We start from the raw sequence: 24,850 nt of genomic DNA, 5'->3' as shown, positions 1-24,850 counted from the left end.
CAAGAAATCACACAGTTAATCCACTGTGGGGCAGTTTATTTTGCAGCAGTTTTGAGTCTATTTAAAGATTTTTCCTTGGTTGAATGTTTTTCCACCAAAGTCTCCTTCCATTAACAGGTACTCATTGATTATCTTCTTATGGTCTGGGTTATCCACGTCTAACTTGGTGAACTTGTACGAAGGCGCATCAATGTTCCAGTCTTCATTCAGCTGCAAGTAAGTGAGAATAACGTGACATGATTAACTTAATGCGTTAAAAGCAACAATGCTGTTTTCTGTTTCTAGGTAACCAGTGGTTCAACCGATAGCCAGTTTGCCCAATGTCAGTTTGTCCGGACTAAAACTCTTTTCCATGGACTGAAAGTTTCTAGAAAGTTATGCTTAAAATTTCTCTTTCTTTAAGCCAAGTGAAAAAGAGAACATTATGGGCATAATGAAACAAAATTACACAACACATGTTAATTTCTCTTTCTTTAATCCATTGACCTTGGAGGTAACAATCCGAGTGAACCGACAATAAGTCTGGGCAAAATGGCATCGAGTGAACTGGCTTTTGGGCAAAACGACCACAATCTGAATTCCTGTTTCAAGCAATGGTTATTGCGATTTAATAAGGGGTGGGGTTAGCGACCCAACTCCGTACAAAAACCCTTGCTATGGAAACCAAAACCAAAGAACAAGATGTCAATATTGCAAGGAATGAAGAGCCACAGACTCTAGGGATGATGACGGATGGCAGCCAAACCCAACCAGGTGCGGGCATCTTAAAAACGGATCTCCTTAACCCTAAATGAAAACTGCAGATAAGATGTTGGAATGTTAGAGCATCATATCAAACAGGAAAACTGAAGTCAGTATTAAAAAAGATGCAGAACTACTGCAATGAAGTTCTTTGTGTCAGTGAGACAAGATGGATAAACTCAGGAAAAAGATGGCTTTCTTCAAGACACACCATACTTTTCTGTGGCCAAAAACGGCCTTATGTGCAGACACGTAAGAAGAGGATTACATGGTAAGTAATCCCCCAAAACTGGAGTAATATTAGGAAACAATGGGACCGGAGAATGAAACCACAGTTTAAAACATCTCAAACAGTAACCACAAACACTTACGAATTCCTTTCTGAAACCTTTTTTAATGATTATCTCACGAGGGTTCTTCATTATAAACAAAAGAATTACAAGTGGAGCTTGGTGTGGCAAAGTGGAAGAAGCATAAAAATGTGGATAAGAAAATCTGGAAACCTATCAGAGCAAAAAAATTGGCCATGACGTCACTGTACGTACAATACTCCAATTTTACCAAAACAAAAAGTTACCTTATTTTAAAACACGCTTAGTGCTTTAAGAAAGAATAAACTTGTACTTGAAGCAGCAAAAATTTTCACTTTAAACACTAAACACTAGTTACAGCTGCCGAATCAAACTGGACCTTTCCAAAATCTCAAAAGAAATGCATGTTACTTCCTTATACAGAGCCCCTCATACAAGTACTGAACAGATTTCCACACATAGATTCAGTCCACTACTCTAAAAAGTAATAATCATCGAGGCTCATTCTTTAAAATGGTTCAACCACTCCTTAGCCTAACTCTTTACCTCACAAACACGGCTCAGTGTGTGTATCAAAAAAGCAACAACAGAAAACAATACAAAAATGTCAAATTTTAGACAATGGATTATTTTAGACCAAAAAAAAAAACAATGTATAACAGGACAAAGAAAAGATTTGTGGTGGAAAAAATGTCGCACCTGGAATGTTTGACACCTACCCTAAAGGCCAGCTCTTGTGTGCGGCAGATCCAAATACCAGAGATGGAGACATCACCATCCTTTCCAAAAACACACACACTGGCAAATGCAGTCTTGTGCAGTTTTTCTAGACGCTGAAACATGCCCCCTACCAAGTTGCAGGCCATAAAGACCCTTTTCAGCTCTTCATTGTACTGATACTCAGCCAGCCACACAGAAAAGTCTTCCTTGTTAAAATGTTCCCAGAAGTGTGGAATAGCCACTGTCTCCGTGTCTTTGTTTGAGTAGGTGCGCTTGAATTCATCCATGTCAAATGAGCTAATAAACAACAACAACAACAACAACAACAAAAAACAATCACAAAATTAAGATCAAAGAGAAACAAGAACTGGAGTTGTGGCCAGCTTCAATACACAGAGTTACATTAAATTTATTAGCAACAGTGATAGACTCCAGTAGTACTTGTAGCGTGTTACTGTAACTCCATAAAAATGCAGCAATACAACAGCAAGCATCAACTTGGTTTTCACCTAATAGAGATTATCTGTGAAACCATCCCTAACCACCCATAGATCAAAACACCACATCCCCCTGAGCAGACATTTCTCCTATGCAAAGAATTTTTCATGGTCCAAGACTTTCCACTTACAGCACTGGAGGAACTGTACTACTGTAGTTTGTTTTGTGTTATGACTTAACTGTTGAATAGTGATTTAAACTGAGTCCTGGACCAGGGCCCAAAAGCTCTAGGCACAATTAAGTGAATCCAAGATTGGCATAAATTTTGTTTCCACTTTTCACTGAGGTTTAAGCTTATAGTTTCTGTCCTATAGTTTTGACAACAACTAACCCGAAACTCCACAAAACATTAGCGATGAAAAACATAATTTTTGTGAAGAAGAGCACAATTCTAATGTAGACATACTACTGCCGAACTATAAGTATGAGTTGTGTGAATTCCTAACCTCTTTGGAAGACCAGCATAGGGATCTTTAGCCTTTGGTTCCTTTGGCAAATCATCATCATCATCGTCGTCCTGTTCTTTCTTTGGTTTTTCTTTCTTCTCTTGTTTTGGTTTTTTTTCTTGCTTAGGTTTCTCCTCTTTGGCTGCTTTTCCTTTCTTCTCCTTCTTCTCATCTGTCTTTGGATGCAATTCAGCAAATTTCTTTGCTAAGGAGATATATGGAACACGTAAAATGAGCTTAGTAAATATACATATTTATTTTAATTTCTTCAGTTGGTGATTTCCCAGGCTAGACTGAATCTCAGTAATCTCTCTGAAATTTGAAAATAGGTGATCTGAGATGGTATTTGAATTTTCAAGAGCTAAGCATATCATCCTAAAGCCCGTATTGGCTTTTGTAAACCTGTTCCTAAGCACTTTCTCACGACCATCAGCAAAACCTCATTCTGTACATGGTCACCAGGTTGCTTTCACTGTATGACCCATAATCAAAATATCACTCACTGCGTAAAGAGGCCACTCATCTGGCCCATACAACCTTTCAGTTTGCCCCTTGACTTTTAAAACTAACACTTTGTGGGTGTGTTGATTGATCTTAATCTGGAATAAAAATGGTTCTTTACCATTTACCCCAAAATTCCAGAAAAGTCGGTCAGAATGTAAAAGAAAAGGCAATTTTGGAAATAAACAGCACTTCTTGAAATCTTGGAATTAAGATCAGGTTGAGCTTGTCCTAGCATAGCACTTACTGAACTTAAAAAAATTCCTCAATCTCTGTTTATATTATTAATGTCCACTATTTAACAAAGTTAATAGAAGGGAATGGTTATGAAGCCCAGTGGCTTCAAAGGAACAAACAAAGATGGCAAGATTTATGTTGGATGGTCTGGTGCACAATATTTTGTTTTGCCTTTTGCCTGTACTGTATTAACTATGTCATAACCAAAACGTTTTCTTTTGATTAGTTCCTCGGTCAGAAGAAAACAACCATCGTGTTTTGTGCATGGTCAAGCACATCTAACAAAGAGTTTTGTCAGACTTCACAACCATTCCCCTCTATTACGATGTTTATACTGTAATATCATCGACTTACCATCAAATTTGGCCATGGTTTCACACAGCTTTACTTCACCCAATACCTTTTTAAACTGCGGCTGGTTCACAGTGGTGAGGAACCACCTGTTTACATTACCAAATTGAGCTCTGAAGCTGGGATCCATCACCTGAAAACATATCACAAATTAAATTTAGATATTTGCAACTTAGACATTCAAACAGAAACATTGAAAACAATAAGGTTTAATTACATTAATGAACTCATAATCTAGACTAGAATAACTGACCTGTTTGTATAGCATGAGAAGATTGCAAGCAACAGAGATGTCAGCAAGTGTCACACGTTCACCTACAAGGAAAGTCTTTGTCAACAGAGCATTGTTCAATACTGTCAAGGATTTCTTTATGTCCTCCATGGCTTTATCAGTGGCCTTTGGAACACAAAGAAGACAATGTCAAATAAGAGCATCAATTGAAGCATCATAAATGTAGTAAACATAGTTCATTAGGATGTTTACAGCATAGTGTGGTAAAGCTATGCTACTTTTTAGTTCATCAATAAACATTTTAGACACAAATCTAGGAAGGAGCATGGCCTAACGATTAGCATGCCGGACTCTGGGTCAAGCAATCTTGCTTTGAGCCCTGGCCTGGATCATTGTGTTACACTTTTAGGCAGGACACTTTGCTCTAATAGTGCCTCTCTCCACCCAGGTGTATAGGTGACATAAAGTGCATTTAACATCGTGGGTAACCCTGCGATACAATAAAATCCATCCAGGGGGAGAAAAAAATCAAATATTTCTCGTGTCATCATGTTAGGAAACCAGAGTTAAGTGCCAATTTGATGGGCCACTAGGCTCAAGTACAATTTTTTCCTTAAAACATATTTGATTAAGATCAAATTTGAATAATTATTCTGACTGGTATTTTTCACCCCAAGTACAATGTCTCGTTCATTATAACCAAGTTTAAGTTTTAAGATCAACATCGCTGACTTGTGAAGTTTATAGCTTGTAGAATGGCTGCATCAAGAAGATGAAATTCAAAACAACTGCACAAAACTTCAGTCACCCCCTCACACACTTATTTAAAATTTCATCTTGTCTGAACAAACTTACACACCTGCTTGTTAAACTGCATCAAACCTAGAGTGGGAAAAACCCAGGTGGCCATTGCAGGCAAGAGTTCTTGGTCAGCAAAGTTCACATACTGCTGAATGAGTGCTCCCTCTAGTGGAGTCTTGCCTCGTAGTTGATCACTGGACACTGAAAATGGGAGAGAGATATAACAAGCTTTAGACACCAGTACAACCACAAAAAATAGGACTTTGAATTCCAGTCCAGTTATGTTCTCAAGGCTCTCACTTCCCCCTGTTGCCAACCAGTTGACTGAATTATCTGAGTGTACAAGACTGGTATGAAACTTGATAATCCAAAGCATGCTAAGTGCTACATGTACATTTGTAAAGTTATACTCGTACTAAATCTCGTATTGGCAGTCTAATCTAAGATTTCTTATTAGAATTTTGTTGTTCGGAGGACCAAGGACCAAGCTTGGATCAGCTTGTATTCACATCTAGAGCTCAGCAAAGAGTGATTATTAAATTTTGCAAGCCAAAGAGGTGTCTAATATCTCTGATAATTTATTAAGCACCCTAATAAACCTTTTTAGCGACACAGCAGCCAATTTGATTTCTATTGTTAAGAGACATTATGGGATGCTCAGGGGGCAAATTGGTGAGTATTTGCCCCTAAGCATCCCATAATAGCTATTTGAACCAATGGAATTCAAAATGGCTGCCACATCATTAAAAAGGTCTATTTTAACTGACATTTCACTAACATCATTTTGAGGCCTAAATGTCTGACCAGTTTTTCTGACTGTTAAAGGCAATAAATTTCATACATCTCTTCTCTCAACAGTAGGGCACTTGTTGGTTCGGGGATGGTAAAAATATGACATATTATGGCCATACAGAAACATACCATAATAAGCAATGGCATTGCTTTCATAAATACACTTCCCATCTTTAGTCTCAAAGGCTGGGACCTGCACATGATAAAATAATGGAAATTACAACACTTGTAAAGCAGAAAATATAAAACTGACAGGGCTTCATTGAAAAATGCTCTCACGGATTTATTATTGTGTTACAATACGGACATTGTCTGGATTTCCACCCTTAACATTATATGCCTTTTAACATGCAGGGTCAGAGAGACTGCCATTAAAAAGGACAGCAGTGCTTGTCAGAAATTTTGAAAAGAACCCCTAAGAGGTTCTGTTTCGTGCGCACAGCTTGAAACTTTTTTCACCCTACGAGGTACCAGTTCTAAAACAACATTTTATCTCCTATCATATTTTTTTTCGGCTACAAACCCCAAAAGTCACTGCAAAGGCTCCTGCTGTGGGCCTTTCAAGGTTGGACTCTCTAAGAGAGAGTCCTCCCAGGCCCCACCCTGTGAGACAGATAGTTCCGTCTCTTTCTGCTTGGTGAGAGACGAGAGGGTTCCTCTGCTTGTAACAGCTCAATCATTTGATCAAGCACCAACTACAATCAGGGAAGAATCAATTTTAAAATGATGGTTTTTGACAAGTTTTAATGGTTTAAAAAAGATTCAAAATGCTGTCCGTTTACGAGATACCAACAATATCTACTAACAAATGATTGCAAAATTGCAAGTGGCATGCAACACTGCACTGACAAGGGTCCACCATCGATAAGTCAAAGCTTTTGTCTGAGGAGTAACTGGAAATCTTTGATCTTTTGCTGTTTGTACAGTTCCAAAACTATTGCTGTACATTAATTCTCTTTTACAAGGTATTCAGTCTCAAAGGATCTTGCTTATCAATTACTAGTTAGTTGTACTGTACAGATTCAATGTTACTTACGATTTTTTTTTTTTTTTCACATTTTTTTTTTTTAGCTCTCAGTTTCTAACAAAAACCTCGTAAAGATACCTTTCCCAGTGGAAATTTTGCCAAAAACTCGGCAGTCTGGTTCGTCTCGCCCAGCTTGAAGGGTGGCAGAGTAATTTTTGCACCGCTATATTCGGCAGCGATGAGAATTTTGTAGGTCCGAAAGTTATCGGGGTACGTGTACAAAGCCTGTGAAAAGAGACAAAAATCGTTTGACCGAAATACTAATTTACTCCTACTATATCCAAAATGATTGTAGGCTCCTTAGGGAATGTCAGGATTACTTAACAACGAAAAGGATTGCCACAGAAAAAACCTACACCAGCCATTGCTTTTTAGGGAAGAAGTAGAGGAAGAATGTAGGGTGCTGGGTCCAACTTTATAGCTTCAGCTTGGTGACCGGGCCGCATTGAACCTTGAGGTGGAAAAGATGGCGGCACATGCAGGTTGCGGATAAAATGTAGTTTTTACATCTATAGGGTGTTCTGGAACTTTAGCAATCATGCCCAACTGGTACTTCAGCAAGGAGGACCTGTTGAGGACGCCCTCCAGGTTAGATGGTATTGATTACATGACTGAAATACGCTACAGGAGAGAAGGAACCCGTTTCATCATGAACTGCGGTAACCGAATGAGACTGTATCCTTTTGTTTTTACGAATGCATCTACTCTGGCTTTCGTAAGGGTTTGCTGTGCACTCCTTCCCGATTTAGATAACGAGAACACATGCTAGACTGTAGTATGCTGTATGCTTCTGGGGATGAGTCCCAGTTCAATGTATTTTCTTAATATTATCGAGATTTTGCCGGTCTCTATGTGAACCTCTTTGTCTGTCGAGTTGGACGGGACGCGTGTACTGTAGTATTTGCGTGTTTGGTGCGTTTAAAATGCGTGGTCAATGCGTGTAATATGTGTTTTTATTATATGGCAAGCTCTGTGAGTGGGCAAGATGAGCCAAATCCTGTGCTGTGATTGGCTACCTGAGTGGGCAAGATGGCGCTATCTTGCCAGCACAGGACTACCTGCTGTGTCCCGCAAAAAAAATTTCCCCAAAAGCCATATAATAAATCCTTTATTGACCATGCTTGTTCAGTCAAGATGACTGGATATTGGCCTCATTTATTTTGCAAGTTTGTAGACCTCGACTCCGTTTCAGTCCATGGACACAAATAAAAAGAACTGCATGGGGAAATGCATAACCCCCTTACACTAGATACAGGGCTTAAGAAATTGGTTTGAAAAATGTGGAGTTTATAAAGTTGAAGGTAAATTTCTGCTAATTCTTTCCAAGGGAACAGCTACATGTAATTGCTTTGTAAATTAGGAAGTCTGGAAATATTCCTAATTTTCTTGACCTCGTTGACTTGCACTGATTAAGTAATTAGCTACTTAACACACTGAATATCAGACGCTATGACACAATGGCCACAGGAGCAGTGTACTTCCACAGGTTCTACATGGTGCAATCATTCAAAAACTTCCCACGCTGGGTATGTCTTTGCTAGTCACATTGTAACGAAATTCTGGTCCCAGTTCAAAGGAAGGGTAACACCATCCGCTAGATAGATCACTTTCGAGTGAATAGCATAAATATTTTTTGTAAAATTAATACAGTAACTTACATGTATCCAAGGAGTAAGGCAGTCGTTCATGTGAAGTAAATGTTGAGAAGAAACAGGTGGATAGTTCCTTCTTGAAAAGGACTGATGGGTAACTGAGCTTATGCCGTCATACATGTATTAGTTTTAGTCTCCATTTGTATTTCCATATTTTAGAATTCCGGTCACGTACCTGTTTTGTAGTGACTCATGTACATAAAATAAATAAATCAATCAATAAATTACAATGTTTAGAGAGAAAGCCGCATCATCCTTAGCTGGTTTTCATGCAGGTCCTCTATCCTGGTCGAATTCAAATTTGGAGATGTTAGTTTTTGTGGAGGGAGGAAAACCAGAGAACCCAGAGAAAGACCCTCGACACATGGGGAGAATCAACAACAATTAACTTAATCCACATATGGCACCAGGCCAGAATCGAACCCAGGCCACATTGCTGGGAGGTGAGGGCTCTCACTACTACACCATCCCTGCTCCCAAAGACTTTCATTAGTCTAATAAACTACATGTATCATCTCCTATAAGCAACCAGCTACTGTTGATCCTGGAGGTGATTGCCTACATGTGAAGGGAACATCAAAATCTTGTGTTTCATTTGAATTATTTCTGTTTTCTTTTTCACTCTCTTTTCACTATGTCAGGTCACAGGCGCAGCATGCCTATTTCTTGCTGGAAAAGTGGAAGAAACCCCCAAGAAATGCCGAGATATCATCAAGACAGCAAAGAGCATTTTGTCTGATAATCAATTTGAAGTGTTTGGTGAGGATCCTAAGGTATCTGTGACTTCCATTGCTTCCATTGTTTGAGAAGCTACTTCTAAAGCATCATAACCTTTATAAACTTAAGATGTCACTTGCAAGATTTTTTACAAACAACTGTGAAATTTCACCACTACTTTTGGCAGTTATTTTTCTTTCAAAGCTTTACCTTGTGTTAAATTTAACATGTAATTTACCTTTTAATTTTCATTTAATTTTAGGAAGAGGTAATGATGTATGAAAGAGTTCTATTACAAACAATCAAGTTTGATCTCCAAGTTGAGCATCCGTACCCAAGCCTACTAAAGTTTGGCAAAGCACTCAAAGGTATATGATTATATTAGTGCGCTGGCTAGAATTTCTCACAATAATAACACGTCAAATGATATAATAGTTACATGTAAGCTACATGTACATGATTACAAGTATGGAGGTGTGGTGGCCTCATGGTTATTGTGCTCAACTCTGAATTGAGCGATCCAAGTGCAAGCCCTGGCCAAGACTTTACTCTCACAGTGCATGACACTTGCTCTCACAGTGCCTCTCTCCACCCAGGTGTACAAATGGTTACTGGCAAATTTAATACAGGGGTAACCCTGCGATTGACTAGCATTCCATCCAGGGGGGATCAGTAGAAATATTCCTAGTGGCTTCATGTTACAGAAACCGAGATAAGTTCTGGCCTGATGGTGCCATCTGGCTCACATGCAGATTTACATGTGACCTTTTTACATGATTACGAGTACATATTTTTGGTGGGCTTATAGAAGAAATGAATTATAATTATAATTCCAGGTGACCGTGCAAAGATGAACAAGTTGGTTCAAATGGCATGGACTTTCTCAAATGATAGGTTTGTTTGTTTGTTGTTGTTGGTGTTGTTTTTGTTGTTCAGGGTTGTCATTAAGCATAACCTGTAACACTTGTCACAGGTGAGTATCCTTGATGAGCTCTTGACGTTACAAGTGAACTTTCATGTTGCTAAGGCAACAAGTTTGTTACAAATTTGAAGACCAAGGCCACAGGTGACTTACAACTTAATGACAGCCCTGTAGTGGTATTTGTGACGACTGTTTTTGCTGCTGTGAAATAAAATAATTGTGCAACTCATTGTCTGTTGGAGTGCATGTGGTAAACAATGCTTGCAGCCTCTGATATTCTCATGATAAACTCTGGAATTCTTTTTGTTTTTGTTCTTGAAGAGAGCTATAAATTTATTGTGGTAGGTTTGTGATGGGTTAATAGTGTTTTGACTGTGGTGCATGCGAAAAAAGGGTGAAAAGGGACATCTGTCAGTTAACACAGCCTGGTACATCCCTATTCAATTTTGTTAGTTTGGAAGTGTCTTTAACAGAGTTCTGCATTTGTTGAACCTTCCAGCTTGTCCACCACGCTGAGTTTGAGATATAAACCAGAAGTAATATCAGTAGCCATGATAGCATTGGCTGCAAAATTTAACAACCATGACCTACAGGCATCCTCAGCTGCCCCTGGAAAAACATGGTTTCACTCCTTCACCAAGGGTCTCACAGAATCTGTGATTGAAGGTAATTTTCTTGAAAGTACTATTAAGAAATCAAATATGGTGAATGTATTTACATTCAGCCAGATGGAAAAGAATAAAACAAGGGAAAGTTTGGGGGAATTTAATGTTTAATGTATGCAGGAGCTGCAGTTGAGGGTTTACAATATATTCTTAATCAGGTAAATTATATTAACATGTCACAGCAGAAAGCTGTTTTCTATTGTCTATTTAAGCTAACGACGTGTGAATCATAGCCTTTGTTTTGAAAACACTAGCCTTTGAACAGACTCCTGATTGGGGTATTAGTGTAAAAAAGGAGAGAGCTAGCAGAGAGCAGTCTGGGGTGGAAAAAATGGCTACCATGTTTGGCTCACTTTGCTAAACCTAATTTTCTTTTTTGGCCGTTGCCAGGCACTTGTTCACAGGCTATGGAAATTACTCTACCACCTTTTAAAGACTGCACCACTAATCATGGCAACTGTACTCTTTTAATGAAATCTTATAAACCCATCAACTTCAACTTTTTTTCCTATACCGGTTTTCAATTGATTGTTGTACATAAAACCCAAAACCAAAACAATTACTTATCCAATTAAGTTGGTACTCTTTGTTTTGTTGTGCATTCTCGGGGTCTTTTATAACTGGATTTAATTTTTTATTATTTTCTACGTCCTGGAACAGGTGGTTTTACAATATTAATAAGGGATTGGGCTACATGTATATATGTTTTACGTGGTGTTATGGTTACCAGATTGGCACTCCTAACAATGAAATATCTGTCCTTTTGGACATCAGTATGACTGCTGTGGAAATACTCTGACTGTTATGAATGAGAGCTTGGATAAATACGTATTAACGGATAATTTAAAATTAACATAAAAAGTAACCTTTTAAAGGAAAAAATGTTTGTACAATCATATGTTCAACTTCATGTACATACAGTGTTAGTATTACTATGAATTTCCAAAAGTAGGCAGCTGCTGGCAAAGATCATCACCTACTTCATGATCTCAGTCAGCTACACTACAGGGCTGAAAATTCTTCCACTTATTAGATCTTGAAAACATCACGGCAAAATCTTGGGCGGGGGACTCCCATATAAAAAGGAAAGGGGTGTTCGTCAGAAATTTTGAAAAGAACCCCTAAGAGGTGCCTAGATGCTGTTTTGTGGGCATGGCGTGAAATTTTTTTTCACCCCCAAGAAGTACCAATTCTAAAGCAACACATTGTCTCCTGTCATGTTTTTTTGGCTCAATACTCTAAAAGGTACTGCTCTCACTCTGGACCTTTTGAGGCTGAGCATCCAAAAGCTACCAAAACTGCTAAAAGATACGACAAGCACCTGCATTCATTTTATTTGGCAGTCCCCCCCCCAAGGGGGGGGGGGAGGATAAAATCAGGCACTCCAGCAATCAAGCTGACAACTTTAAAACCATTTCTTTCTAAAATAAAACCTTGTGTTATATACATTTGTCATGTTGAAATTATAATACATACTTTAGCAAATTGCTGCAGGTGTGCATGATACTTGCACCACATCTTTTCTGGAATAGTTCATATTTAATTAATAAATTTGTAACTCCCCAAAAATAAATGCAGACATTTGTGATGAAATGCTGGAACTGTATGGTGGTGGAAAGAAGAAGGAGAAGACTGAAGCCAGTGATGAGGGAAGCTCATCAAATCAATCCAGTCCAATGACAAGTTCCAGCCCTCCAGCCAAGAAAAGGGTGAGTCACTTTTAAAGAGATCTTGCTGTTTTCGTATGATGTGCAAAAAAATTATATACAGTACTAGTTTATAGCGGAGCTCCTATGGGCTGAAGGTGCGTGAGCGGAGCCCCATACCTTAAAAAATTTTGTAACCCATCGATCTGAAAAATTTTGGTTGTCACATGACTGTGCATACATAAGTGTACATCTGTACGCCAAACCTTGAAAACTAAGAGAGTAGCACCATTACCATAGCTACATTTTTTTATTTTGGGCATCCACACTATTGTTAATTGACAGCTGTCACAACAAGCTATCTGCTGACCAGTATCACATGGCCATATTGTGGGCTCAGGTTTAGAGCTCATCAGGGTTGCATGTTTTTTTGAAGTTGACTGCTGACCAATTACAAATTTTCTAATTGGATCGTGGGCTCAAGTCAGGTTATTTCTCTGGGGAAGAAGCAGGGAGTACTCGCAAAGGCGAAATTTCGGAGCAAATTAACCCCTGGCTTGTTGGTGACTTTTCTTCTGACATATTCCTGGCACAATTGTCTCTTGGAAAGTCCCTGATACATTGCATACATAATTTCTACAATCTTGGTTAGGCTTATGGGTATAGTTTGTTAAAATTTAACTGGGAAAAAGCAAAACCACATGCTGAACAATTACATGCTCACAACTGATCATTTTTTGAATTTCTGATCCAAGAAAAAATAATTCTCTTTTTCCTTTATGGTCAGTTAGTGCAATCAGAAGCTCTGCTTCTAGGCTTGGCTAAATTTATATATTAAATCAAAATAATGGCCTTTTCTTTTTTTTTTCCTTTGTTTGTTTGTTTTCCTCAGAAACATACAAGCACAACATCAGACATCAAATCCCAGACATTGACTTCAGGTAACAAAATGCTTGAATGATAATCATTTGTTGGAAATAATAATCTATTAGTTGACATTCGTGTTATTGATAATAGTTGTTCAGAAATTTTGATTGACATGACATTCTTAAAATTAGAAGTCCTAAAATACACAATGTGTTTGCCGAAAAATGTGTTGTAGTTAATTTTTTGATTTAATTTCAACTATATGCACTCCATTTTCTTCAAGCTAGTTTATAACATATATACTTCTTGTTTTCAATAGATACTCCCCCTGTGACAAGTCAGATATCTGCTGAACCACTGAAGCCACTTCCGCCTGCACTGACATCATCTCAGATACAAGTGGAAAATGTCAGCCCTGCACCCTTGCCTACGCAGCAGCAACAAAAGCCTGTCACTGTGGTGACAGACCCACCAAAGGTCACGCAAACTGTGGACACTTCATTTGTTACTGCTCAAGCAGGAAAACAGACAAGTGACAAGCCTACAGTGGCATCTGCAAATGTTTTACAACCTTCCTTGACATCGTATTCTGTGGTTACATCATCATACAGTGCTGATAAGAACTATGCAATGAACGTTTATCAGCAGACAGTCCAACCCACTGGAGTTACAACTCTTACCACAAATGCTTCATTTCAACCTTCCTTAGGTAGCACCACGTTAGGTTCTGTTCCTCCTTTCCACTTACCATCGCAGTTCCAAAATCAGTCTTATCTGCCTCCAACTCAGGGATATGGCCACTTCACTGGTCTTGGAGGTTTCCCTAATGCTCCTCCACCTCCCCTACCTCCCATGCCTACTAGCACTTTATATCCTCCCCCACCAAGTGGAGTCAACACGCTGCAGAACCCTACAGGGTATGGGGTGCCGCCTCATCAAGGCAGACCACCCCACCCACCCATGTCACTCCCTCCTCCACCCCTTCCTCCACTTCACAGTGGACAGCTGCCACCACTCCCTCAAGTTGGTTCCACAGACTTTCAATGGCCAAGGCAGTTTGGGGTTCCTCCAGCGCAGACCCAACAGATGGGAGGCTGGATGAGATGATCAGGTGTATATTTATATGTACTGTAAGCCAATGAAGAACAAGTGCCTACCCCTATGATCTACTGTGTGGAAGACAAGATATTCTGCAAAATCCTTCCTCTGACAACTTGCTACTTTTAAAGGGCCCAGCCACTCCTTTGTTTTTGTTTACATGCAAGAGTTTGGCTATTATATTTTTTTGAAGCCTGTCAAAACAAAGGAAATCACTGTGAAGCTACTAGTAAATAAAGATAATAATTTAAATTTTACTTACCTTCAGGGACAAATTACAGAAAAGTAATAAGATTTTGCGTCACCATGCAATATCAGGGACTCAAAGAAATAAAGCTCTTCGCACACACTGCGCAAGGCTATGATGTCATGCAACAACCATATTAGTTTCCATGTTGCCAACATCTGTGAGACCTGTGAGATTCCTTTGTCAGTTTTTGGTTCAAATCCAAAATCATTCTCCAATCTCAGTGCTCAGTTAATCAATAAACATTGAGGATTCAAAAACAGAAAATGCATGAAGGTCACACATAATACAGTTAATCATATACCAGCTTTTATGCAACATTCCCTAGCTATTGTGCTCCTATACAAGTTCTAACATTACAAATTAAACCTTTTCTGTCTACTACTGTTTAGTAAAGCTAGGTATAATGTGAATCAAATCATTCCTGTCATCACAGGAAATGATTGGTAGCAAGTGAGGTTGAAATCCCAAATGCCCCGGGGGGAATCCTAAATAAAAAGGTCAGAGATGCTCGTTGTTTTGCTTTGGGTAACAAATCAAGGATTGTGGTCTCACTCAGGGTGTTCATGACAAAATGCCACTATTTTTAGCCGTCAAAGTATCTTTTAGGGTGCACTTGAAGAAATAAGAAGAAGAAAGCTTACTTATTTTTGTGTTTAGCCTTCATTTCTGCCATTGTCTGAAGTCTTGTCTACTGAACAGTGGCCGGTAATCAAGGCTATTCCGTTTTAAGTGGTACCTTTTAGGGGTCAAATGAAGCACAAGCCACACCCAGATTGGTCTCCTTTAGGGGTTCAATTCAAATTTTCTGACAAGCATCCCTGACCATTTCATATGGGAGTCCCCCCCTCAGCCCTAATGTCTCCCTCAGAGGGAAATAGAACAACACCTTCTGGCTCAGTACAAACATTTCAAATCTGAATAGCCAAAGGCGTATTTCTCACAGTTTGGACATTAAAATGTCTCCCCATTTTTAACAAACTTTTGGTAGCAAAAACTAAGGTAACTAATAAAAATAGTTAACATAATTTGTGGGCTGTCTATACATTGGTTCTCTATCAGTGTAAGGGAAGGGTGTATAATTCTTCACTTACTTCACCTTGGATTGCACTGCACATGAAGTGATTTGCTCTCCTTCACAAACCATGTAAGAGAGAAGCGTGCAAAGTACACAGCCAGATGTTGTGTGGTTCCAGAAAATATTTGCACCTCCACTGAGGATGGTTATTTGGTTTTTAACCCCATGCCCACTCCCCTGGAATTTCCAGTTTAACCTCCTACTTTCCCTTAAATATTTTGGCTATTGAAACCCCCCACCCCCTTAAAATTTCCAATGACCAGCCTTGTTGTGGTTATGGATATTTTTTGAACCCACACATTCCAGTGTGACAACTCAAGCCACTGGCCACTTGGAAAAAAAGAAAATGACAATTGAAATCAAAATAGTGAAATATAGAGTGAATGGTAATCTTTTGCGAAAATTTATCAGAATGACAACAGTGAGGCATCCAGGAAACAGTTCCACAACAAAGTTTTAAACCAAGCAAATGAAAATAATGCATCACTCTAGAGATCCTATCCTTGAGCACATTATCTTATTATTAATTCCAATCAAAAAGCAACCAGAGAAAACTTGTGAGGTCAAACTGAAACCATGCATTGAAAGCTGCTCAAGGATTGAACCTAACTAATAAATTACACCAAGAGGTAAGTAAAAATGCAAAAAACCACAACTTTTTCTCTTAAGGCTTGCCAATAGGATACCTTGTGAACAGTAGGCTGTGAGCAAGGTCTTGTGTTTGGGCTGTTTGCTCACGTGCCTAAGTGAAAAGCCAGTTAGCAGCGCTTGAGTGCGAAACCAATACAGAGCTATGTGAACAGAGTCGCCGTTGATTTTCATTTGTAGAAAGACAAATTAGTAAGAGGAAAGATTGAAGGCAAATCTGCTCGCAGGGTATTGCTATGCAGATTACTGTGGTTTGCAAGATTTTTGTTGAGTTTCAGACTGTTGGAGAACTACTGTCTGTATTATTATATATGTCAGTGGTATACCGAGTGGTAAATTGATAAAAACGATATGATATCCTCACGTGAAGATATCGTGTGATAACATTTCTCTTTTGTCCCTTTAACTACACTTAACTTTGTTGGTGTATGATCAAAACATCTTCGCATCTTCTTCGTTGGTCTTCGGCAATCTTCACTAATCTTCGGAAAATATTCAGAAATGTTCGACAAATGCTCAGAAAGGTTCGTTTGGCCTTCGGAACAATTTTGGAAAATCTTCGGAAATCTTTGGTAAGTGGTCGGAAATCTTCGGGAAAACGTCAAAAACGGCGTCAGCAGCATGTCTATATAATAAAAAGAGCATAATTTACACATTAGCTTGAAGATATGAATTTTATGTTCTCGTGGCAAAAACAATATCTCACTCGTTTGCGGCACGCACTCGTTAGATATACTGTAATTCTTGCCACTCAAACATAAAATTCATATCCTCTCGCCACCGTGTAATATCTTCTATGTATTCAATTCTTCTGCCATTTTGAATGTAACTGATTCAGATCTGATTTTGTCTCAGTACAAGTCACTGGTATTGAAAGACAATGCCACTTCATAAAATAACTCCATTTCCAATCAAATATTTTTTTATTTATTTACAATGACAATGAAATTATCAAATAGATTTCAATTACGCTATTTACAGAATGTACTTCCAGAGAATTCCCTGTCACAGGGGTTAATTTCTTTTCTTTCATCGTAAAAAAACTTAGTGAAAACATGTTAAATATTAATTAAATAGTTAGGAATATTTTATACTATTGGCCTATATAATAAGTCAAATGTATAGTTGCACTCTAATCTCTATACATCTTTTTGTAGTTGCAGCTCATTTTCTTAATATAATGTATCTGTCAATAGCACTTTGTATATTTTTCTAAAGCCAAGTTTGCATTTATCAACAAATGAATGCATTCCAGCCTATAATTGAGCAACGCAAACTTGCTCAAAACTCACAGCTTCGACTTGTAACTCTGAACAGTGATATTATCCAGTTTCTCCTTACAATTCCAAAACACTGAAAAAACAGGCATGCAATGAGACTAGCAAATGCCCTTGGGGGTTTGTCTTAGTGTATATTAAGGTCCTCCTCTTACATTTTAAAGGAGCTATTTCCACAATATGTGGCTCCAGAAAATATATGTTGTGGCTCAATATTTTATCTCTCAGGTGATACCATATTTTGGCATTTTCCTTTGTCGGGGGTTTCATCTACACTTTCAGCAGGAAGGTAATTGGTTTTCACAGACAAGTAAATCTTTCTGAACTTCTTTGTAAGAAAAACAGTCCTCCAGATGGCCAAACCAGGCAGACAAAATGGCCTCACTGCTGGTCAGTTTGCCCAGGACCCAACCCCTCTCATATATAGCAATAATTATTATATGATATAATTTGAATATAAAACAAAGAAAAATACCAGATTGAACCAAGAGTAAGATTGTCCCACAACATTTCCATACTCACCCCAAGAAGGCATTGCGGCGGATCTAGGATTTTTAAAAAGGGAGGGGGGGGGGCTGGTACCTTGGGGTTGCAGAATCAATGAGACATGCCTCCAAAATGTTGCAGAAATACTAGCAGTGTTACAAACTAGAAATTAGAATGAGGTACCAATGTCCTGTCAATGTCTGCCTATATTTCTGCCATAATATTCACAATCTTCTCCAAAAGGGGGGGTAGCTAGCCACCTAATGTACCCCCCTCCTAAATCCGCCCTGGAAAGTTATTAGGGAGTTTTTGCAAATCATGACGGCAACAAGAACGCCACCAAACAAAAGGTTTAATGAAGAAAACAATAGCTGTACACATGCATTTAGAATCTTGGTACATTTCTAAGCCGTCTTCTACAAAACAACTACGTGAAATGACCAAGTTCTACATATTTTGGAGAACACGAACCACAATGGCTAATTTTTCGTATCTTTCTTCGGAATTGCATATTTCGCCTGAGCAAGTTTTTAGACCAATAGGTGTACTGCAAAGATCTACACAGTTGAGACATGCAAGGTAAAATATAAATCATTTTTTAGAAGGCCTCTCCCTCGCCCTCACCATCATCATTGCTAAAACTCCCTATTGGAAATTTCAGAGGGGCAACTCAAAAACCAAGCTTTTTAAAGGAAGGGAGGAACCAAAAGGTAGTCCTTCTTTTGCGTAGTCTGTTGAGCGTGACGCAAAAAATATAGCTTGAGAAAGGGCGGGGGGGGGGGCTGCTCTTAAAATCTGGGGGAGAGAAGTGCACTAATACCCCCAGATTTCACACTGCTATTTTTTTTCTTGCGCTTTTCTTTGTGCATCACGATCAATGGACTAAGCAAAAGAGGACCTACTCATAATCTACCTTTAAAAATGAAAAGGTAACAATCAGTTCTGCAATTCTATACAATTGCATGAAGGTGGGGCTAAATTGCTATTACAACCGATCCAAGCTAAATCGAGCAAGTTTTTACAAACAGGTAGCTATCTCGAGTTTCATCAGAAAAAAAATATTAGTTCTCATTGTTGATTGTGCTGCAATCAAGTTTGGTGCTAGATTAATTTTTCATTATTGTTTGCACAAGTGTTACTTTTACTAAGTATACTCTAATTAATTAAGCAATGGACTGTATAGTACTTTTCCAGAAGTTATCGGTTACAACAAATCTTCAAGAATTTCTGGTTCTTCATGTCCATGGGTGCCATTTTGTCTTTGTTCTGGCTCATCAGACAACTTTCTCCACACAACCTGAAAGAGATTGAAAAACAACTTCTGTTAATAAATATTAAATTTTAGATCTTGACTTATAATGATACGTACCATGTAACAAAATAAATAAATCTCACAATGGAGCACATTTTCAGCATGACCACCATCTTGCAAGCCTCAACCCAGTCCTTCTTCACAGGTACTTCAAAAGTGCCAAGAAGTGGCCACCATTTTGTTAACACTCACACACTGCTAGGCTACTCACTATTCACAAAAGAATAGATAGTGAGTAGCATCAGCAATAACAGAACAGCATTCATGATGGAGTGCCAGTAGATTTATACTAAAAGCTGACAGATAAAATTGTACAATATAAGCTCTGCCAATCAGATTGCAGTATTCACATTAATAAGCATACTACTAATAATAATTGCTATTACGTGGTTTACCAGCAATCCTGTTACAATCATGTACTTACATTGCACATTTCTTTAAGGACTTCCACTTCATTATTACCTAATCTATCTGCTGGCACATCAGTGTCAGCAGAATGATCAGGGTGTTCTAGCCTCTCGTGTATTTCTAGCACTTTCATGGCTTGAGCCACAGCCTCTGGTGTCATGTGCTGAGGGGATGGGAAAGGAAGTTCCCCCTGGAAGTACATGTATTAAGAAAGATTTATTCACTGAAAAGCAAGGTGGCACCAGCTTGAAGAAAGCACTGACAAAAGTATGGCCTAATGTCAACATTCCCAGCTGTACTATCTGTCATCACATACATGCACATCTGTCAAGCAAACATATCATGGAGAAATCTCTTAACTGCATGTAGCAGATTTTTGAACATAGTCACTGGCAGTTACAAATTATCCAAGTTAAGAAATAATTTCATAAAAAGCAATTCTTCAATGCAGATCAGCAAGTAGATTAACAATATAATAAGAAATTCAGGTTTGACTCTAGAAGAGTAAAAAATGCTTTTTAATTTTATTAAAATTTTTTCTTAAAAGACCATATAATACAACTGGTATACATGTATAATGTAAGTTGGATACCTGTTTGGGAAGTGGTTTCATTCCATTTCTCAGGATTCCAGGTTGACTCCCATCTAGAACACATAATTAAATAACTAAAAGTAAACTTCAATACAACATTGGCACATGAACAAACAAAATATTAATGAGTTCTATAATGTTAAATATAGACCCTTTTCATAAATGGCTGCCAATTTAAAATTCTTTTGTATGCATATAAATTAGTCTCACTAACCTCCTTTCAGAGTAAAAATTCTTTTGAATTACCAACTTCAAAATGAGGTTAGTAAGGCTAATTTTACTACTTGCAAAAGAATTTATAATTGGCCGCCATTTATGAAAGTGGTCTATATCTGTTGCTGTTTATAACCTGAAGATATTTTGTACAGTGTACCCTGAGAAAAACTAGTCCAACTTACAATATTTACTCTTGAATATTACACAACCACAATATCACCACATTGCAATCATATACCTACCAACTCTTACGCCTTTAGTTGCGAGTCTCACACCTGCAGATTGAAAACTTCAATCTCACGCCAGCTCATGCTTATGAGCCAAATTCTCATGCCTGATTGAAAAATGTGAGTGGCTGCAGCTTTGCTTGACACAATTTCCAAAAATATGTAAACTCAAACCAATAATTTCTAAGAAACGAAAACAACGTGTAAATGACGATACATGTACTTCCTTCTTCAAATAGAAAGCACTGGGAGCGAGGTTGCATTTAGCAATATCAGAGCTGTTTCCGCTTCCGCTATTGTATGCAAATTTTGGAAGACTTTGGATGTCTTTGGAAGTTTTTGGACATCTTTGGGAATCTTCGGATATGTTTTGTTGTCTTAGAAAAACGCGGCAATCCAAGGATAAATATCTAACGCCTATAATTCAGAAAAAGTTGCAGGTATACATACATGTACAATCATCATCAGTTCTCGTTAGAAATTACCATTTCTTGTCTGGCCATTCAAAAAGTTTACTCATCACAGAAAATACCATAAAAAGGATTTAAAATTTTATAGTTGTGTAATCTATATTTTCCACAAAGGACAAAAAGGTTATCAATCAATTTGCCACATTAAGAACAAATAACTAAGAGTAAATATGTGACGACTCTTATCTCACAGTCACCGTTTGTTTCTCCCCTGCAGCAGTCCCACAAGCAATCAACTGCAAGATGAGACTCGCCCCAAATAAGTACACTTACTTTTTACTCCATTGGTTCTGGAAATTCTTGGTGGGGTGTCACTTCTCGTGCTATCTGTATCCTATAGAAGATTATAATACTAATTTTAGCTACTGCTAAATTTAGCAGTTTGGTTTTCCCAAGATTTAGCAGGTATTTAAGAGCCTGTTCACATAGAAGCAGGGGACCCCGGGAGGTGAGGCACCTCACTTACCTGTGGTCAAGAAATACCTGTCTTCACATGCAACCTCCGGGACGCAGTGTGAGGTCCAAAATGCAAATTGCACGGTCGCATGTAACTTTGTATTCTTTATTGTTCAGGAGTCCCTGCCCTGACTTTCGGCGGTTTTCGGTTTGACCTCTTTGCAGATTTTGTTCTGAGGTATGTTCGTTTGTAGTTTGTTGCGATGAAGCTGCTTTTCGCTTCAATGTCGTTGTTACAGGCAAAACTTCAGTTTGATTCCGCTGATTGGCCTGACTATCCAATTCCACACTTAAATTTCCACCAGCGCCGTCAATTCCATCAACGTTTTGGTGGTGGAATCGTAAAAATAACTCGCCACACTTGTAGCAGTTGGCAGCCATGTTGATCTGCCATGTGTTTTGGTGGGCTTTGGCGCAGTGATTTGATTACCCCGGTTAGGCAGGTTACCCTACTCTGCAGCTTTCACATGGAGAAAACTCACCCACCAAAGCTGGTTACCTGAACCAGCTGACCACGTATCCCGCCTTGGTGGGGTACCCCACTTAACATGTGAATGCGATCAAGAAAAAAAGAGAGAATGTATCAATAGATTAGTTACCCCGCCAAGGCGGGTGACGTCACCTTCCTGAGGTCCCCCACTTCCATGTGAACAGGCCCTAAAGTAGAGGTATGTGTGAATGGTAAGTGCTAGCTGTAGTCAACTTTTGCCCACAAGTGCAATTTGATTCACACGCACAAAATGTTTGTAAATCTTGCTAGTCTCAATGTGTGAAAAAAAAAGAGACCGGGAGATTAATTTCATCAACATGTTTGTCAGGCATGGTATATATACTGGCTGATATACATGTACAATGGCTGCCAAGCCATTCAAACCTCTGAAAATAAATTTATCCAATGCTCCAGTTTCTAGATATAAATCTTATTTTATGGTATATTATAAGCTAATTTTCATATTGCCGAATTTAAACAAACTCACTTTGTTCCAAAAGTTATAAATGTACTGACAAACATGTTCAGTAAATTTCTATATTCAATTTGGCAAAAGAGACAGTTTCCCAGAGGAATGTTTTTCTGGGATTGCAGTGCAATATACCCACAACAATTTCTTTCCAAAAATTGTTATTCTGCAAATAAAGAAACACAGCTTGAAGGCCATCTGAATAGAGACATCTATTGATTATAAGTCTTTTTTAAACCTGTACTTCTGGTTTTTAACTTGATACTTGGGACAAATTGACTGATTTAAATGATCAGTTTACTGCCCCACAACTCAAGAATAACCACTCTTAACTTTGTAATATTGTAGCACCTTTTATGGATATGATAATAAGTGTAATTTACATACCAGGGCAACATGACCAGCTCTCCCGCTGGCATTCACACAATAGCCTATAAAACTAATCTGAAATCTTCAGAGATGACATTTTATTAGCAAAAATCCATCTCCTACCGTATCTATATCCCCAGGAAAGGTAAACGAAACCCTCTTCTTCGCGACGTCAGCCTTTTGAGAGGATATAGGGCTGTCCTTTGGATTGAGTCAAGAGACCACAGTTAGTCTAGACCGCAATATGTCACGACGCCCAGCTAGTCCCCCTAAGCAAGCCATGAATAATTTGAAATAATACAAATCTAGCGGAAAACCGCCAAAAATTGAAACAGCAGAATAGCGCACGCAGTTGTAAGAGGTCATTTGTCAAAATAATGAACTTTTAATAGCCATGTGATGTCTTAGAAATCTTGGACGATTTTCACACTCGATCTTTCATCGCTAACGTTGGTCTTTGACCCATTTTGTCAACATGCAATGAACATCTTCGATATTGTAACACCGGAATCCTGTTGTCCGTGAATGTTTGTGTGTTTTTGCAAAACACCTTCGAGTGTCTGCGCTGTTTTCAACTCGGAAAGTCGTGTTTCGGTTGATTAGAATATAATTTTCATTACTTAATACGCACATTGTTTGTGAAGTGTTACCGAACAGAAGATAATTAAATGTTCGACACACGCCCCGCTCGCGATTCATGAACATGTACACGTTTCAACTCAGAATATCGAGGTGTAACTCTGTCGGCCTACTATACGTAGCACAAAACATAATAAATACTGTAAATTTTATGTAAGTTACCTTTACCAAAGTCTCGCTGTTGGTTCCCACTTGTTGTATGTCCGTCAATTTCGCTTCGAGCCTCTCAGAAAAAGAATTTCTGCGGTCGTCAACAAAATCTGCTAAAATTAGAAAGTTCTAAGTGAGTTCCACCGGTATGTAGAGTGTCTAAATGGAACCCACTTAAATTAAATCGGAAACCATTTTATATCTCAATTTCGTAAATCGCTACTTTGGTGTGATCAGATAATCCCCGAACCGATTGAATTGCATTCACCGAAAATAGCCGGGCAATAGCCACATGTACATGTACAGACAACTACATGAAACTGTTCACGATATTAAGATGCATCCATAAAATTTGAAAACCACAAATCAACGAGATACCTGTACTGTTCTGTTTCGCGGAATATAAACTCTGGTTACTCGAGACCCGCTGCGAACATTTACTGCAGACGGTGCGATTTTCGAGCGCGACTGATTCGCGCTTTCGATCAAGATAGAGACACAACTCCTTCAACTCAGCATTGTCCTTTGAAAGCTCGCTTTGCTTCTCTTCTAAAAGCTTCAACTTTTCTTGGTAATTTGCGACTTCATTGCGCATTACAGATGCCGTGTACCGTCCAAACCTCTGCCACTCGCGAGCGAGTTTTCGGCATTTTTGGCGATCGTCATCCAAATAACATGTCAAATCCCTAAGTTCTTGCAGATCCGCCTGTAGCTTTTGATTCACGTCTTTCAGTAAACGAATTTCTTCCAAATGAACCTGCATTCTCTTGTTAAACTCCTTCATTAAATTTCCTTGGTCCGTCATTACTTTGAGTTTCTCTGCTTCGCATTGTTTTACTTTGTCCACCATCTTCTCGTATTCTTCCCGAGACACATAGTTCATCTGATAGTTTTCTCTTCCCTGCCTGTCTAACGCACTCATAGCGGAAACCTTTCAGGAAAACGCCGGATGGTTTCCTCTCCTCGAAGGAAAGAAAGCAAAAACCCAAGGACTCGTCCTTCTCATCTGGAAAGCTTCCACGAATAAAAACTCCCGCTATTCTCCAAGCAAACTTCGACGGTTCGAGAGATGATGAGTGAAGTCATTTGCTA

The 24,850-nt window shown here is 38.6% G+C and overlaps 3 protein-coding genes across 5 annotated transcripts; 1 reads left to right on the top strand and 2 right to left on the bottom strand.

Annotated features, from left to right (window-relative positions):
- Positions 1–3: 3 nt before the first annotated feature.
- On the bottom strand, positions 4–7,039 carry LOC145484424 (elongation factor 1-gamma-like). Its single transcript, XM_081463043.1, has 9 exons — positions 7,014–7,039; positions 6,736–6,882; positions 5,760–5,823; positions 4,897–5,039; positions 4,059–4,202; positions 3,809–3,938; positions 2,717–2,921; positions 1,772–2,069; positions 4–210 (listed from the first exon to the last, which is right to left on the bottom strand). Exons 1-9 carry the CDS (start codon positions 7,020–7,022, stop codon positions 58–60), a joined length of 1,293 nt encoding a protein of 430 aa, XP_081319169.1. The 5' UTR covers positions 7,023–7,039; the 3' UTR covers positions 4–57.
- An 8-nt stretch (positions 7,040–7,047) lies between these two features.
- LOC145484415 (uncharacterized) lies at positions 7,048–14,491 on the top strand. The gene is made up of 9 exons (XM_081463032.1): positions 7,048–7,332; positions 8,102–8,183; positions 8,951–9,082; positions 9,289–9,394; positions 9,863–9,920; positions 10,448–10,614; positions 12,192–12,322; positions 13,152–13,200; positions 13,446–14,491. Exons 1-9 carry the CDS (start codon positions 7,196–7,198, stop codon positions 14,231–14,233), a joined length of 1,650 nt encoding a protein of 549 aa, XP_081319158.1. The 5' UTR covers positions 7,048–7,195; the 3' UTR covers positions 14,234–14,491.
- Positions 14,492–18,815: 4,324 nt separating this feature from the next.
- LOC145484430 (coiled-coil domain-containing protein 85C-A-like) lies at positions 18,816–24,843 on the bottom strand. Of its 3 annotated transcripts, none has more exons than XM_081463054.1 (7): positions 24,137–24,843; positions 23,777–23,871; positions 23,093–23,170; positions 21,459–21,519; positions 20,273–20,325; positions 19,697–19,870; positions 18,816–19,257 (listed from the first exon to the last, which is right to left on the bottom strand). In XM_081463054.1, exons 1-7 carry the CDS (start codon positions 24,678–24,680, stop codon positions 19,165–19,167), a joined length of 1,098 nt encoding a protein of 365 aa, XP_081319180.1. In that variant the 5' UTR covers positions 24,681–24,843; the 3' UTR covers positions 18,816–19,164. The 3 variants fall into 3 exon arrangements, with proteins under 3 accessions (XP_081319180.1, XP_081319179.1, XP_081319178.1); XM_081463053.1 differs by having other exon boundaries at positions 23,771–23,868; positions 24,137–24,841; XM_081463052.1 differs by having other exon boundaries at positions 23,771–23,871; positions 24,137–24,838.
- Positions 24,844–24,850: the final 7 nt, after the last annotated feature.

This window comes from Orbicella franksi, chromosome 4 (assembly GCF_964199315.1).
Source record: "Orbicella franksi chromosome 4, jaOrbFran1.1, whole genome shotgun sequence".
NCBI classification, from domain to species: Eukaryota; Metazoa; Cnidaria; class Anthozoa; order Scleractinia; family Merulinidae; genus Orbicella; species Orbicella franksi.
Note: the sequence above shows the minus strand (reverse complement) of the source record. Positions and strands in the feature narration are given on the sequence as shown.